Consider the following 18,026-nt stretch of genomic DNA (forward strand, 5'->3'; position numbering starts at 1 on the left):
CGGGCTCTGTGCTGACAGCTCAGAGCCTGGAGCCTGCTTCGGATTCTGTGTCTCCCTCTCTCTGCCCCTCCCCCACTCACACACTGCCTCTCTCTCTCTCTCTCTCTCTCTCTCTCTGTCTCTCCCTCTCTCAAAAATAAACATTGAAAAAAATTGTTTAATAAAAACAAAGAAATAGTTAAAGGGCAAAAGTAATTTATAATCCTTCTTTTACCAAATGCATATTACCTATAATTCCACTTGTGCAACAGATGGTTCACTTGAAGCCTCACCACAGAAGGTGGCTCTCCGTGAAATAACCATCACCTCCACCACCAACAGATGTTTATAGAACATCTACTATTTTGGGGGCAATGCTAGGTCTACATGTAAGCAACAATTAAAGGAGGAGAAGAAAAAAAACTTATTCTTCTGCCTATTATGTTATTCATTTTCTTCTATATTGTTCCTTCTCTGTCCCATGAAGACACTTGTTTGCTTTCTCTCCTCAGATCTTCTAGGTTAAGTCAAAGAGTTCTCCTGAATGAACCCTTCCAATGTGTCTTGTTCTTCCCCTCCTGGGCCAGGAATGCCAACAGAAGAGGCTCAACTGATAAAACAGACTCGACTGATAACTTCTTGGCTCTTTCTCCCGCAGCTGGAAGATGGTTGGGTCTCTTGGGGAAAGATGCTCAAGCCACGTGGCCTAAGCAGCAGCCACTGGCTCCACCCCCAAATCACGGGGCTTCAGGGAACCAGAATGTAAGCACAAGCTCCCCACCGGTTGGCATCCTCAGGACATCTGCGAGTGTGGGTGGTTATTGTGTTGGAATTAGGAATCTTGTCGAACTGTTTTTCTGGAACTTTCTTACCACATGAGAGATTCATGCACCAACCACTTTCTGTCACAGAGATTTTCATCACCCCCATCTACCATTCCCTAAATCACCTGACGGAAGAGAAGAAACTCAAGATGTCACAGAACATCAAGGATTTATTTACAAATGAGCAAAGGAGCCTTAAAAGTAGGTGAAAAATAATGATCTAAAAATCTGCTTTTATATGAACTAGAGTTCATACTATTAATACCACCAGTCATACAGGTAGCAAATTAATATGTGTGAAAATTTAAAAAAAAATTTTTTTTCAACGTTTATTTATTTTTGGGACAGAGAGAGACAGAGCATGAACGGGGGAGGGACAGAGAGAGAGGGAGACACAGAATCGGAAACAGGCTCCAGGCTCTGAGCCATCAGCCCAGAGCCTGACGCGGGGCTCGAACTCACGGACCATGAGATCGTGACCTGGCTGAAGTCGGACGCTTAACCGACTGCGCCACCCAGGCGCCCCTATGTGTGAAAATTTTAAATACGATTAAGAACCCAATAAATACCCTCAAATAGGCCACAAGTTTACAAACATTTGCCAATTTTCATTACTTATCTTATTCTCAAATGTTAAAGACAAGGTCTCATGATTTACAGCCATGATGACCATCTTCTTCAATAACCACAAACAACATGTTTTATGAATTTTCCACCACAGACATGTTTTGAAATATTCGTTCTGTCAAACAAAGTAATTTCTAAGCATAAATTTTGTTTCTATCTAAAAACAACAGGGGTGCCTGGGTGGCTCAGTTGGTTAAGCGTCCGACTTCAGCTCAGATCATCATCTTGCAGTTCGTGAGTTCGAGCCCTGCGTTGGGCTCTGTGCTGACAGCTCAGAGCCTGGAGCCTGCTTCAGATTCTGTGTTTCCCTCTTTCTCTGCCCCTCCCCCGCTTGTGCCCGGTGTCTGTCTGTCTGTCTGTCTCTCTCTCTCTCTCCCAAAAATAAACACTTAAAAATTTTTTAATAAAAAATAAAAATAATAATAATAATGGACAGTTCTGCCCTCTCCTACTTTTCATTTTAATTCAGCACTCTCCTTTTTTTTTTTTTTAACGCAGGCCTCTCTTTTGTCCCCTCCTTAAATTTACAGGGTGAGAAAAAAAGATATATAAATAAATATTCATAAATCTTAAATGGACCTGTGCGGAGACATATAGGTAAGTAGTTTATAAAGGTAAGTAGAACTCAATTATTTAAGTTTCAAAATAAAACTCCAGAGCCCCTGAAAATATTCATCAGGTACTACCATCTTCTTAGCGAGTGATTTTCAACTTCCGGTATATTATTCACATTCTGAGAGGAAACAAGCATCAAAAAGGTTTATGAAAGATGGGCTAAACGACCAACGACTAATGCCAAGGAGTTCCCTCCAGAATCTACCGCGTATGAGCCCCAGAGATAAATGCCTCCCTTTCAATTCCATCACTAGATCCCAAATCTGGTTGTCAGGAAAAAGTACAGTTCTCGGGGGCCCGGGATGCTTGGCCTGGTGCCTTGCGGCACATTTAGCCGTGTACTTAATCGCCCAGAGCAGCGCCCACTGTGGCATGCTGCTAGTCTTTACCATCTGGAGCCTGGAGTTGATATTAGCTTGAACCACACATGCAGGAGAAAAGAAAAAAGAAAAAAAAAAAAAACCTCTCATTCGCATTTAACTGAAATTGGTGGCAGAACAATGCGCCATGCCGTCTAGGCTTTTACACATGGAAGAAAGGAAAGGGTAGAGTACAAACCTTCTCCTTTGTTTTCTGGTTCTCGGCTCGGAGGTCTTCATATTCGCCTATGGCTAAAAGGAGAAAAAAGGAAAGCAGCATTATAACACTATCAGAAGTTTACTGTAGGAAAACCCTGGATCCAATTAACCTCTGTGGTCTGTGTACTAGGTTGGGGGTGGGGCAGAGAAGAGGCCGCAGAAGAGTCTCTGAAGACCATGGGGGAGGGGAAGGGGGAAAAAAAGTTACAGAGAGGGAGGGAGGCAAACCATAAGAGACTCTTAAAAACTGAGAACAAACTGAGGGTTGGTGGGGGGTGGGAGGGAGGGGAAAGTGGGTGATGGGCATTGAGGAGGGCACCTGTTGGCATGAGCACTGGGTGTCGTATGGAAACCAATCTGACAATCAATTTCATATTTAAAAAAAAAAAGAGAGAGAGAGACACCACAGCAGCTGTGAGCCCACCAGGCCAACTTTCGGCTCTCCCTAGGTCACAGAAAGACCTAGGAGCCATAAGTGACCTAGGACAAATCACTTCTCTTTGATGCTCAGCATTTGGGCCTGTGAGAGGAGACAGGTGGGTCCTCCGTGAAGTTCCTTCCAGCACTGTTAGTCTGTGGGGCTGTGATCAGAGGTTTCTTTTTAAAATCAGCCTCCAGAAAATAAAGTAGGCTTACACATTCAGTTCAATGTCACACATCTGCTTTATTCACAAAGCACAAGATTTATGCCATGAGTATAAAACTAAGAACAACTATTTTCAGGCACTGCAAAGGTCACTGATTAGCAAGACATGACCAGATATCAGCCAGATTCATTTCACTACGTTGGGAAAATATGTGAACGGTTGGGAAATATTTCCAACTATGTGAGAAAACAGCAGCCTATTATTGAAAATCCTCTACTGCCAGGAAAATAAAGTAGCCTGAACCCCCACATCCACCTTCTGGCCAAAGCACCATTCTTAGATATCCTCACGGTTGAGAATACGAGGTTCACAGCTTATGATGGGAGGAAAGAGCATGACCCACGATTAAGGATGGAATGAAATGTACAAGGTGGGCCTAACAGAGCCGGTACCTGTTCCCAGACCAGCGCCCTGACTGGCGCCACAGAGCCAGGGCATGCCCAGATTGCATTTTTGTACTTTTACTTTAAAAACATTTTCATCGGGATGTGTCTACAAAAAGGTCAGTTGTTTGTTTGTTTGTTTGTTTGTTTGTTTTTTAAAGGACAGAGTTTCCTACTTCCATGAATAACCCAAAGATAGAAAAAAATAATCAGGGGCGCCTGGGTGGCGCAGTCGGTTAAGCGTCCGGCTTCAGCCAGGTCACGATCTCGCGGTCTGTGAGTTCGAGCCCCGCGTCGGGCTCTGGGCTGATGGCTCGGAGCCTGGAGCCTGTTTCCGATTCTGTGTCTCCCTCTCTCTCTGCCCCTCCCCCGTTCATGCTCTGTCTCTCTCTGTCCCAAAAATAAATTAAAAAAAAAAAAAAAAAAAAAGTTGAAAAAAATAATCAGACATCAGTGGCTTCAAGAACATCCCAGATAATTTGGTCATTAAATCCAGGAGTGTAGGATTCTAACCACTGGAGCAGAGAACACCTCAAAAAACATACAATTCACATGGTGAAGTATATCCTCCATCAGTGATCCAAAGGGTTTAGAATAGCTAAGGCAATCACAGGACCACAACTTTAACACCCAACCAAATGAACAAATATTTATGGGATTACACCACCAATGCCCAGAAGTTTTAGCGGCACTCTGTGACGCTCTAAATAAGAATTAACGGACCATTTTATTGAAGCCGAGAACAATTCTTGAGAATTAGCCCATAAAATAGCCGAATAGATACATGTAAAGATAACAGACCTTTTATAAAGAATTGCATTTTCAACAGAAAAGACTGGAGTGACCACAGAATGAAGTCCTATGCACACCAGCTCCTCCTCAGCCTCCACCACACAAAACCCAACCAATGGGTATAAACTAAATTTGTCCTCAGTTATGAAAAATCAACAAAATGACCCCCTCCTTTTTTAAAAGAAAGCAACAAAACTAAGAGAGTCTAAAAATATGCACTTATGCATTGGGTAGTCTATGGCTGTGGTCCCAAATCTTATTACTGTATCTAATATTCTTTCAAAAACTAAATATATTTTACTGAGAGATTTTCGTTTACTTGACATTTAAAAGTATCTGCAGACGAAGTAGAAAAATCAAAACTGATTTACCACTCTTTTCTTGATGACCTACTTTACAGACGTACAAACAATAAAAGGCTTATAAAACCATGATCTCATATTGACATTAAGAATTTTTTTTTCTATTTCAAACATTAGATAACAGCTTTGAAGCTTTTAAAAAATACCGATACTACTCTTCCATTTTCTGACCAATAGAATCCAGATGAAACACCACAGACTCCCAACTACCCTTCATCTATCATGACTTAATGGAAACCAAAGAAAATATGCTTTCTTGTGACCATGGGCAACTTACAAAAATAAAGCCAGGTAGAGGGAATGCAGAGGAAAAGTATAGGAAGAATTCAACCACTTGGCAATGGGAAGGGGGCTCCTGGGGGATAGGGGATTAATGCAGAGAAAAACATTTACTTATATTTTTATTTCTTTGAAGATAAAAAACCAAGCTCACTGCCCTAAATAAGATTTACATACATACACACACAAACCCCATAGCGAATACACATGTAACCAACCCTGACCTCAGCGAAACTGGCAAAAATTGAAGTGACCTATATTATTCAGCTACTTCTTCTCTGGCAATGCTAAAGGGTCACAGAGAAAGCCTTCTCTTTGTTTCAGAACCGGCTCACTGGGAATTTTTGAAGTGAGTCACACAGCTCAAGTGATTTGATGATACAGATCCTCCAAAGCTTGAAGTAACCCAGTCAAAAGTAGATATTAACTTGACCAATGCTCTGCCATCTGAAAGACATCCACAGCTTAGGAAGACTTCATCTCTTGGGTTTACAGGTACAGTTTCTTTCACTGTACTATTAGGTCATATAACAGTAATTAAAAAGTGCAGCCAAGGGACACTGGTCTATTTGGTGACTCTCTCTGAATCTCAGATTCCTCATCTGAAGAATGAGAACAATCATCATACATCTTTCTTACAGTGTTGTGATTAGGAGTCAGCGTAAGATGTAAGAGTACCTTAGGTATATTATGTGTTCATTACATGTTAGCCATGGTTATTCTTAGGGATTCAGCAAAGTATATCAAATCCTGCAACCCCCACCCTCCACCAAATAAAAGGAGGAGAAAGGGAAATAACAATCAATGGTACTGTGTTGTAGTTATAAAAAAAAAAAAAAAGGGAAGTTGGCAAAGTGGCGGAAGCACGTCTGGGAGCTGCACTTTTCAATCCTGGCTGCACATTAGGATCACCTGTGGAGCTTTTAAATCATACAGATGCCTAGCCCCCTCTCTGCCCACCCCAACCCAAGATTCTAATTTAACTAGTTTAGGGTGGACCTTGGGCACCATATTTGTTTTAGAAAGTGAGCACCCCAGGTGATTCTAATGTGCAGCCAGGGAGGGGAATCGTTACATAAGAGTACAGAATGGAAGAAAAAGGGGGATGTGGAGAAAACAAGGAGAATCTCAGGCAGAGCACGTGTTTCAAGAATCATGCTGGTTTTCTATTTCGCAACTCCCTAATACCAAGAAAGGGAGTTTTCTCTCCAAGCTGCAAATCATGATATAGCCAGCCCAGAAAGCTGATGAAAAGACTTAGCTGTTTCAGAGGCATGACACTTAAAGTTCGTAACTACAGGCCAATAACACCTCTGGCTAGGATGGATAACAATCACGGTTTGCCTGGGACTTTCCCACTTTAGACTGAAGAGCCCTGTGTCCCTGGAAACCTCTCAGTTCCAGGCAGATTAATCACCCCATCTCAGGTATAAGCACCAGAACAGTCCTTCCAACCAATACCTTCTAGGCCTGTAGTGTCAAATACGGAGTCACTAGCTATATGTGGCTGCTTACATGTAAGTTAATTAAAATTAAATAAAACTTAAAGTTCAGTCCTTCAGTTACACTAGCGGTATTTCAAGTGCTCAACAGTTACACGTGGCCAGTGGCTATCACACTGGACAGGAGGCACAGAACATTTCCATCCCAGCAGGAAGTTCTACTAGACAGTATTATTCTGGGCATCTCTGTCCAGATACCCTATAAGCACCTCACACTCTGTATGTTAGAAAGTGAACTCATCAAACTCCCTTTTCACCAAAACTTCCTCCTTCCTGTATGCATGATGTCCTAGATGGGATCATGTACCTGGTCTTCAAGCTAGTACCTCAGAATCATCCTTGATTCATCTCATTCTTCCACCTTCCAACAGATCATCAAAATGCTCCCATCGCCTAAAAAGTCTCTCCAATCTGTCCTTCCTCTAAAGTATCTCTCCCCTGATTCTAGTCCTCAATAATGGTAAAACCCTCTAGCTTTCCTCTATCCCAAGTTCATTCTTCACAAAGTAGATAGTTAGCATAGTAACAGAGCAACCTGGTTTACATCATTCTTGGGTTTAAAAGCACCCAATGACATTAGCTTTACAACCTGGGACATCAATTCCCACTCGTGCCATTCAGTCTTAGAGACCACCACTCAATCCATCACACCCCAAGTCCCAATGCCTCCCTGACCCCTCTAAGACCTTTCATACCCAGGTGCCTTTATAAACAGGTTTCCTTTGCCTGCAAGGTCTTCTCCTCCTTATCTTCCCTATGTGCTCCTTGACAATCCAATTCAACTGTCATTTCCTGTAAGAAACTCTCCCCACATACCTAAGACAAAAAATCAACATGTGTATTTATAATATATTACCAGAACACACTGTTCATGTATCTCTACTAGAGCATCTACGTATAACGTTACAAATTATCTGAACATAAGCCTGTTTTCTTGTCTTCTCTCCCATTCGATTCATTGCTATAGACCTCATACCCAACAGAATATGAAGCAGAGTTGGTACCTATGTTGACTGAAAGGCTGGTTCATAGAAGTCTGGGATGTGGAGCAATTAAGCCAAATACCAACATCCCCATCTTTTTTAAATGTTTACTTATTTATTTGAGAGAGAGAGAGAGAGAGCACGCACGTGAGCGGGGGAAGGGCAAAGAGAGACAGAGGGAGTCAGCAGATCCAAAGCAGGCTCTGTGCTGACAGCAGAGAGCCCAATGCGGGGCTCAAAGTCACGAACTGCAAGATCGTGACCCAAGCCAAAGTCAGACACTTAACCAACTGAGCCATCCAGGTGCCCCTAACGTCCCCATTTTAAAAATGAAGATACACTGGGCACCTGGATGGCTCAGCTGGTTAAACATTTGACAATTGATTTAGGCTCAGGTCATGATCTCACTGTTCATGAGTTCCAGCATGGAGCTTGCTTGCGATCCTCTCTCTCTCTCTCTCTCTCTCTCTCAATAAATAAACTTAAAAAAATAAAAATAAATAAAAATGAAGATACAAATGCACAGAGAAGTCAAATCCTGCAGTAAGAAATATTGGAGGCAGGACCAGTCTACTGATTTCCAAAGTCGTTCATGTAAAAATCATTACTGAGCATTACTGTGTGCGATGTATTAAAACACTAGACCAGAAATAATCCTCTAGGGTGAGGACTGTGTCTTATGCATACAGATGCCCACATTCAGCACAATGCCTGACATACAGCAGGCACTTGATAAATGTGTGTTAAATTAAGGAAGAAGGAAGAATGGATCTAGTTCTTCACATGAACAACTTGTGAAAAAGCACATACTACCCTCCCCATATTAAAAGGGTCTCTTACATCACATGTTACAACAAGATACTTAATAAAAGTGAAGCTTTAAATAGCCATCAAATATACCCAGAAAGACACTGCCTCATAAGATCTTTTAATGGAGATTCTCATCCATTAAGTCTGCATCTCTGAGACTCATGGAGCCTTGAAACACCTCTTACTAATGGGGAACGAGGACATGAGTCATAAGAGATAATGTTCAATTAGGACATTATTCCCTCCTGCACACATGCCAATGGGTCCTCTCCTAGAGCCAGAGTAGAAAGAGAAGTCATTTATACCTCCCTTGTTAATTAAAGCATTAGAACAGTTGGAGAAAACACTGCTGGAAAACCTGATCAAAAAACAAAGATGACAGATTTCACATCTGAAAAGAAGTCATGGCAAACCTGAAACGTATGCATTACTTGGCAGAACACACGGTTCAGTGTTAACGAATTAATGATGCTTAAGAAGTACTCTCAACGAACTATAGTAATGACTTCAAATTAACCAAGAGAAAGAGAGGAAACTGAGTATGTTTAAAATACATGCATAAGTCTGGTCTCCAGTCTGGCATGGAGCTTTGATGTCAATACTCCTGTCCTCCCAACAACAGAAAACCTCAACACACCAAAAGTCAACGACTCTTCTTAGGTCCATCAGAGAACGGAGATCACAGGGCAAACTGCTATTCCAAAAATTAGAGAGATGGGCAAGATACAGACAATCACAACTCATGGGAGCAGAAGCTGAGGTTCAGAACCTCATCACCAAACAGCGCCAAGACAGGAAAACCTAAGCAGTCATTGGCAAATTGCTGAAGGCTCACTTCTCACAAGTTTGAGAGCTAAAAACTCCAGCGGGTAGGCCACTCTTAGGAGGGCCCCAACCTTTTGTGAGTTTTACACCCAGGAGGGCTACCAAGTCCTCACAGTAAACATCAGAGGAAATTTCCCTACTACTTTAGGCGGGGGAAGGGAGAAGGCGCCATGTTGAAATGTGCCCAGAGCCTTAGCAAGGCCTGCCCTTAGGAAAAATCATTTCATCAGAGCCTAAGAGACTTGGAGGAAGATAAGAGCCAACTCCAGCCCCCTCTGGCATGCCTATCTTACCTAAGGAGAAAAAAACAAAACTGAGAAGCACAAGTGAAAGTCGCAGCCCAAGGGGACAGGCGCACCAAGACCCTGAGACCTTATCACAGGACCATCGGAGGCTTCCCCTCCCCCGTACCCTACCCCGTGAATATTTAGAGCAGAGTTGTTCCTAAGTGCCAAACCTTGGAAGCAACGACCATGTTTACCCACAGGTGAATGGGTAAACAAACTATGGTACACCCATACAAGTATTATTTGGTGATAAAAAGAAATATCAAGTCACAAAAAGACACAGGGGAACCACTATACGTGCATATTGCCCAGTGAAAGAAGTCAATATAAAAAGGCCATGGACTATATGATTCCAGCTCTATGACATTCTGAGGAAAGCAAAACTATGAAGCCAGTAAAAAGATCAGGAGTTCTGCCAAGAGTTCAGGGGTAAGGAGGGAGTGATGAACAAGTAGACCAGAGGAAATATTTGGAGGAGTGATACTTCTGTATGATACCGTGATGGTGGGTATAGGTCATACATCTGTCCAAACCCATAGGACATATAACATAAAGAATTAACCCCCATATAAACTATGGACTCCAGTGAATAATACCGGGTCAATACAGCTCATCAATTCTAAGAAATGCACCACACTAACTCAAAATGATAGTAACAGAGAAAACTGGGGGTGAGGGAAGGTGGGGGCTATGTGGAAATTCTCTGTACTTTCTGCTAAGGTTTTCTGTAAACCTAATATATATACGTGTGTGTGTATACATACCGCCTGTGTGTGTATATATATATATATATATATATATATATATATATACATATCACAATCATACTCTGATTTGTGCCATACAGGATTCGAGATAGAATCAAGTCACTGAAAGGATCCTAATATATTAATGTTTGTTGTGCCATATAAAAATTCCAGAACTCGTGCTTTAATACTTAAAATATTTAATATTCAGCACGGTAAGCAGACAAGAATGAAAGTCATGTTCCTCCTGGATTTTAAAGCCAAACGTTGTTGTATAACAGAATAAAATCTACAGGACAACAAAGTTTAAAATATACCTACTTTTTGGGATCCACTTTTGAAAATTTTTCCCACAGCTGTACTTACAGATACAGGTGTACGAGGATGTAAGCAGCATCTTTATTTTAATAAACTTTAATTTTGTAAACTTTAGATTTACAACAAAATCGTAAAGAGAGTACAGAGAGCTCCCATATGCCCCACACCCAGTTTCTCCTATTATTAACATCTTACATTAGTATTGCACATTGATTACCGCCAATGGACCAATACTGACACATTATGAAGGAAAGTCCATACTTCAACTATATTTCCTTAGTTTTTACCTAATGTTCTGTTTTTCTTCCAGGATTCCATTCAGGTACCCTGTTACGTTTAGTTGTCATGTCTCCTTAGACACCTCTTGGCTGTGACAGTTTCATATACTTATCTATAAATATTTCCATATGTAATCATCTATATCTAGATTGAGCAAAACATGAATCCATACTGATGTCTAGTATCTATTGCCCAAAGCATTATTTTTAATAGCAAAGACACAGAAACACAGAGATGTCCATCGCGAGGACATTATAGGGGGAAATCTGGAGAGTGCAACACTATCCAAATCAATTTTTAAAGATTCAATTCTATATGTACTGATAGGAATTCCATAATACATATTAAGTGATTAACTACATATGTGTGTTCACGCACACAGTTTTTGAGAGGAAACACAACAAAAAGTTAACAGTAACTCTGAGGAATGGGAAGGGGGTGAGAGCGTGTGTGACCAATGGGACAGCACTGCCCTCAAAGAGGAACACAATGTTAGGTATCACAGTGGTCTGCAGCCTCCAAAGGATCACAGCACATTAAATGATGTACAGTATGGGGCGCCTGGGTGGCTCAGTCAGTTGAGCGTCTGACTTCGGCTCAGGTCATGATCTCGCAGTCTGTGAGTTCGAGCCCCACATCGGGCTCTGTGCTGACAGCTCGGAGCCTGGGGTCTGCTTTGGATTCTGTGTCTCCCCCTCTCTCTGCTCCTCCCCTGCTCACACTCTCTCTCCCCAAAATAAATAAAGATTAAAAAAAATTTTAAAAAAGATGTACAGTATATCCACGGTATTAAAATTTCATGGGGAGAAGAACAGTTGGGGGGAAAATGTCTAAAAAGACTCCTTAGGAGAGTAGAATGAAATAAAGATTAAGAAACAATGAATCAGAGGGAAGGGTTCATTGCACTTTTCATGCTATATGCGTATTTTTTCCTAAATAAGCAGATGTTTATTTTTAATTCAATTTAAAACAAAAGTAAGATTGAACGACCCAGCAGACATCTTACATGAATGATGAAATTCTGACTGCAAGATGTAATTGTTCAGCCCGTGATGAGCGTCCATCTCATGGAGGGTTGCCCATTTGGTGCCTCTGAGATGGTAGTTCACAAACTTTAGGAGGAAACTGCATTTTTAGGGTTTACAGCCAACGCCGAATGTCCCCCAAAGTCTAAAATACTTACTATCTGGCCATTTACACAAGAAGTCCGCTGACCTCAGATCCGCAGTATGTTCGCTTAAAAACTTTTTTTGGGTGCATTCATACAGTGGAATACTATTCAGCAATGCAAATAAATGAACTACAACCGCACACAATGCTGATAAATCCCACACGTAATGAGCAAAAGAAGACACAGCAAATAATGCATCCTGTATGATTCCATTTAGCTAATCTTCAGAGACTGGCAGAACTTACCTTTGGAGACACAAATAGCATCGGGGAAAGGCAGGTGAGAAGGATTGGGAGGTGATGAAGGGGTTTCTGGAAATGTTCTGATTTAAGTGTTGTTAGAAGCACTTTTTTTTTTTCAATAACTCATTGAGAAGCTCATTCCTATTTCGTGCACTTTTCTCAATCTAGGTTGTATTTTGTTGTGAAAGCAAAACATCCTAAGTGTCGATTTTACAAAAAACATACCCAGATGAAGAAAAATAAATTTACCAGGCCTCTTTTCATCAATAAGTAAGAAAGTGCATACATACCCCCATTATTCAGAGACCGGTGGCCACCCGGACCACACTTGTAAAAATAGTGACGTGAAGCCAAGTTTGCACTTGGTACCATGGCAACCGTTTAATCCCAAACTGCTTTCTACTGACTGACTTTGTGTGTATCCAAGACCGACAATGCTTCAGCTTTTCCTGACTGATACAGTCACGGCAGTAGGCAATCCTTTGGGCCCCTTTTGTCGAAATAATGCTCTAGCTACTTTGTGGCCTAGAAGTCAAGGCAACGCTGGGAGCCTCTTTAATGACTAACTCAGCTCTAAGACTAAGCCTGGCTAAATTCCCATCGGAACCTTAAGCACTATCGCTATAGTCTTGGAGAAAATGATAGCTAACTCTAAAGATGAAATGTTACCTTGCTTTAAAGCCCAGCATCTTACTTTCCGATAGTGTTTTCAGTCTGCTTGGCGTGGTTGTGGTCTCACATCGTAACATCATTAACTGTTGGGTATGATCACACCCTTCAAAACTTCCTCGCCAGGTTCCAAATGACATGGCATTACTACCCTGACCGGTGTAGCGGACGTCTGTTGTGTCTGCCCAACTTGCAACCCGCCCCCCTTTCTGGTAGTGGTACACCATTCTTGTTTGGACAACCACTCCGATCCACTGGCCTTTGTGGGGGCTGCCAATCAAGGTGCCCTGCCCTGCCCTGCCCAGAGGACTTAAACCCGTGACCCAACCTCTGCCAACTAGACACTCTTCCTGGAATTCACATGCCTACCACCATCTCGAGGCTAGGAACTCCTCACCAGCAGGGACAAGGTTTTATTCATCTCTCCAACTCTGATGCCTAGCACAGTGCCTGGCTATGAATATTCAATGCGCGTGGGACGAACAAATTACGGAGGAAATCATGTACCTTAAACAAATGCTGAGCTAAGTCGATCATTTCCCAGCAGAATTCTGGAGGGAGAGCAAATCGTACGATGTTTTGTAAGGGAAATGTCCACTTTAGTAGCTAAGAAATATGCATCGGAAATAGTATCCCAAGTTGCCATTTGTCAGTGCATTAAAGATGTCAATCAGTCCAATAAAATAAAGCTCCAGAAAGGACAAAAAGAGAATTACCTCATTACCTCAACATCTGCTTGAACATAAGCAATCACACACTGGCTAATTTTTTTCAAGGGACATAATATAACTTTCTAGAAAGACATAATATAGCTAATTATACCATTCACTAGAAGGGAACATACAATGTTTTGAAGTAATTCAGAAGTGGGTGTGATTTATAAGACATAGAGCCGAGGGAATGGTAAGTATAAATTAGAGATTGTTCGTATTATGACAGACTCCGTCATTACATTTCACAACTTTTGTCAAAAGCAACCTTATTCACCACACCACCGCAGGCTTCACATTAGGGAAGGCTGGGTCAGTTCTGCCATTCAGAGTAGATAGGAATCTTCTTTCTGAACATACTCCCGAGGAACGGGTTCAAATTTTTGACTAAAAATTCACTAACGAAGAAATGAGATGAGGAAGCCAATAACCCTGTAAAAAGATTGCAAACCTCACTAAGAACCTCACTTAATTTTTCTAACGGTGCCATGTTTGTTCATCAGACTGGCGAAAATGAAGAAACTCATCAGACTGTCACAATTAGTAAAGACCGAGGTTGGTCAACGGTGACAAGTGTGGGGGGGGAAATGGACACTGCCGGGGGGGCCAGGTGAACTGGTACAACCGTTTTTGGGGGCACCTTGATGACGCCCAGCAAAACTCTATGTCTACCACGGGGCACCTGGGTGGCTCAGTCAGTTGAGCATCCGACTTTGGCTCAGGTCACGATCTCACAGCTCGTGGGTTCGAGCCCCGCATCGGGCTCTGTGCTGACAGCTCAGGGCCTGGAGCCTGCTTCTCATTCTGTGCATCCCTCTCTCTCTTGCCCCTCCCCCACTCACAATCTGTCTCCCTCGCTCTCAAAAATAAATAAACATTAAAAAACAAAAACTTTACTTGCCCTCTGATCCAACAATTCCATTTCTAAGAATCTATCCTATAAAAACAATGTGTAATTGCACACATCTGTGTGGTTACTTGATTCATAACTGTCTACTAGACAGTAAACCTGGTGGAGAGCAAGGACTGTCTGTTTGGTTCACTATCTACCCCGAGGGCCTCCCACTTGGGCCTCATTCATGGTAGGTACTTGGTAAGTATTTGTTAAAGGAATACATGAATATGTTTACACAGGGTTGAAAAAGGAAACTAGAGTGTTCATCAGTAATGGTTTTTCTTGTCCGCATTAAATAGGAGTAGTGGAATTATTCACCACGTCAACAGGGATTAAAAATATATTGTCTATTTTCAAAAATAAATCACACATACCATCAGCTTACAAGATTAATGATCTTAGGGGCAAGAGCCCAAACACCTAGTTGCCTGTTCATCTACCTCAAACTCCCATCTTCCCAATTAATTCCATGGGTCAAACAGCAGTTAAATGCCCTTGAAATAAGTCCTTTGTTATCACAGTCTATGATCCTATGACAAATAAATGCTCTGGTGTTGAGATGGGCTGAAAAAAATCCCAACACCCATGTAACCAGACTCAATCCTAAAAAAAAAAAAAAAGCGCACCTTTTAAGACACACAAATTCCAAAGCCTAACTGTTCTGCCTTTGATACGCCCATCATCAAGGAAACACATCCTCTAAAAATACCAAACCATAGATTTGTTTTCCAATATCTGAGAAAGAGCCAAAAACTTCAGAATCCTCCCTTTTTCTCGGCTCTCAAATCCAACACAGAGATAGAGAATGTACTCCCAAATCAAATATAAACAGCTTGTGGATTTTCCGCATTGTTAATCTACCCTTGAAATTATACTCAGAATAAAAAGGAGTGAAGTTTTTTTATTGCATCATTATTTGAAAGCCAACCATCCATCAAGAGCTCTGATATCCAACCGACAGATATTACCAATGATGAAAGCTCCAACTGTCTAGAATACCAAGTACTATGTTACTGGGGGAAGAGCGGTATTAGAAATAAAATACTAACAGAATCCAGCCCCTCAACTAAGCCACTTGAGAAATGTCAGATAAGGGCATTTCACCCACCCACTGGATTCACCAAAGCTTGTGACTTTATGAACTAAGGCTAATTTAGGATGGGAGTCGAAGGTACTGGGAAAGGCCATTAACATTTATCCAACGGTTTCTAGACGCTAGATACAACAAAGGAAATGGGTTCTGTCCATTTCAGTGAGGTAATAATTTCCCCAAGATCACAGGATTGGTAAACAATCGTGCTGAGATTTGTTTCCAGGAGTGTGAATTCCAGAGGGGTCCACACACCCTTAAGAATGGTATGTCTGTGGTTTCCAAAGAGCAACAGGTGCACAGAACTGGGCAGAGCCCAATAAAATCATCTGGTTTAGCCCATGCCTTTAGTCAGGTAAGGCATTATCACCGCAAGACCCATGGAAGGGAAGAGCCTTGTCAAGTTGAGCCAACAGAAATGAAAGAGTTGAGAGTGAACAGCAGGATTAGCTCCCAGAGCAGGCCCCCTTCCACTATGTGGCCATGTCACCAAGTGATTCAGAAAAGCACAAGTTCCTACACGTTTTTACTTCCTAAATCTGTGCGGTTCCTCGCTTTCTTGACCCACATTCTCGGGCCACCTTCGAGCCGGATAATAACAGTAATTGTAAACGTAAAGAGTGTTGAACTCACACTTGATCGCTAATTTGGCTTTGTGGCCAAGTGCAGTAAGAGGCGAAAATTATTGATTAGAACAGTTCTTTACCAGGAGGTAATCCCCAGGGGAAGTGTGGAAATGCATGCACAGGGCCTGGCTCTCCTGACCAGAGCCAAGTCTGAATTCAGGAAGCCCAACACAGGCAGGGTGTTGGCTCACTGACTAATAAACTGCTAAAAATGGTAAGTGGTCAAACGCATCGGGGCCTGGAATTGTGGCTGGGGAAGGAAAGAGGAACTAGCCCGAAGGGGGCTGAAAAGCAGGGAAGGCTGCGTAGCGGCAGCGCGGCAGGCCTCCCAGCGCCAATGTGCAAGGGTGGGGCCGAGGCTGGGGAGCGGGGCCCGCGGAGCTGCCCAAACCGCCTCCTCCCGAGACGTCCGGCCCACCCGCTTCTCCCGCGTGTGAGGGAGGTGGTGCCGCGTCCGCCCCAAATCTCGGCCCCTTCCCCCGACCCCAGAGGGCCGGGGAGCGCTGCCCGCACCGCCGGGCCCGACACGCGCTCTTGACCCTCGGCCCCGGGCTCTCCTTAGGCGCGCGGGACGCTGAGGACGCTCCCGCACGGGTGATGGGGCTACGGGGTGAGCGCGGCAGCCGCGACACCGCCCACCCGGCCTGCCGCAGCCGCGACCCGGCGCCCGGGAGCCGTCCCCGCCCACGGGCCGCGGCTGCCCGCACCTGGCGGCCGCGCGCCCGCCTACCTTGTTCCTTCAGGCTGGTGATGAGCTGCAGCTGCTTCTCCTCGTCCGAGCTGTTCATTTTGGCAGGTGGGGCCGAGAATAAAGGAAAGGAGGGAGAGGCGAGGGGTGCAGCGGGGGGGAGGGGGAGGAAAAGCAAGATGCCGGTGGCGTGCGGCTGCACTACCCGGAAGTTGGGTCTGCTCCCGCTCCTCCTCCTCCTGGCGCGGAGCGCGCGAGTGAGATCATCCCCACGCACCTACTCGGCGGCCGCCGCGGTTGCACCTGCGGGCGGGCGGTGGGGCGGGGCGGGGCGGGCAAGAGGTGGGGCGGCGGAGGGAGCGGCGGCCGCCCGGAACCCCAGCCGGTGCCAAGCCTTCGGCGGCCGCCGCGCCTCGCCTTCCCCCCCGCGGAGGTCGGCGCCGCAGGATGCGCAGTCGGCGGGGCGTGGGACCCGCGGGTGTGCCCTGCGGCTCGCTCCTGCACCCCTCCTCCAGCCCCAATCCCCCGGACACGGCAGGGGGACAAACCGGCCTTGGGGCTGCGGCGTCCCTGGAGACAGCACTTTGAACGCTACCGCTGGCCGTCCCCCGCGAGCCACCAAGGGAGAGCGGGATGTGGTGGGCACTAAAACAACCCAGGCTTCAACTCCGTTCTCATCCAGTAGAGTCTGGGGGCGGTGTGGGAAATCGGGTGCCCGCAGGGGCAAGCTCAGTGTGCACGTTTTGCACCTTGAAAAACAGGCAGGGACTGAAACCGGCCCGGTAAGGGAACGCCTCCGGAGTAGAGGACGTAGTAGTCACTTGACGGTGACCACGGCCCAAGCGGCTTCCTCCAGCTGCTCGGGGGTTTGGGAAGTGGTCAGAACGTGGGCCCTGCAGCACGAGGATCGCGAGGCCTCGCGGAGCATCTGCTCTGCGGTGGCAGGACCTTGCGCTTAAGGAGGCCGACACTGCGGTCAGAATGGCGGAGGCCACACAGAGCTGGCAGAGTGAAGCCTGGCATTTGTCCCACGTCACTGTCCTCTGCACTGTTTAAACCCGGCTCTGGCTTAGACCTTGGCCAGAAGGGGTGTGGCAGG

General features: G+C 44.3%; 1 protein-coding gene across 2 annotated transcripts in view; it reads right to left on the reverse strand.

The window, feature by feature from the left end:
- SHTN1 (shootin 1) overlaps window positions 1-17,238 on the reverse strand; it is a 101,381-nt gene extending 84,143 nt beyond the window's left edge. For both annotated transcript variants that reach the window (XM_049646507.1, XM_049646508.1), the window contains exons 1-2: window positions 16,970-17,238; window positions 2,604-2,656 (exon numbers count right to left, since the gene is read on the reverse strand). In XM_049646507.1, the coding sequence (XP_049502464.1) occupies window positions 2,604-2,656; window positions 16,970-17,027 (111 nt within the window). In that variant the 5' untranslated portion in view covers window positions 17,028-17,238. The remainder of the gene's footprint in view (window positions 1-2,603; window positions 2,657-16,969) is intronic.
- Window positions 17,239-18,026: the final 788 nt, after the last annotated feature.

Source organism: Panthera uncia, chromosome D2 (genome assembly GCF_023721935.1).
Source record: "Panthera uncia isolate 11264 chromosome D2, Puncia_PCG_1.0, whole genome shotgun sequence".
Classification (NCBI taxonomy): domain Eukaryota; kingdom Metazoa; phylum Chordata; class Mammalia; order Carnivora; family Felidae; genus Panthera; species Panthera uncia.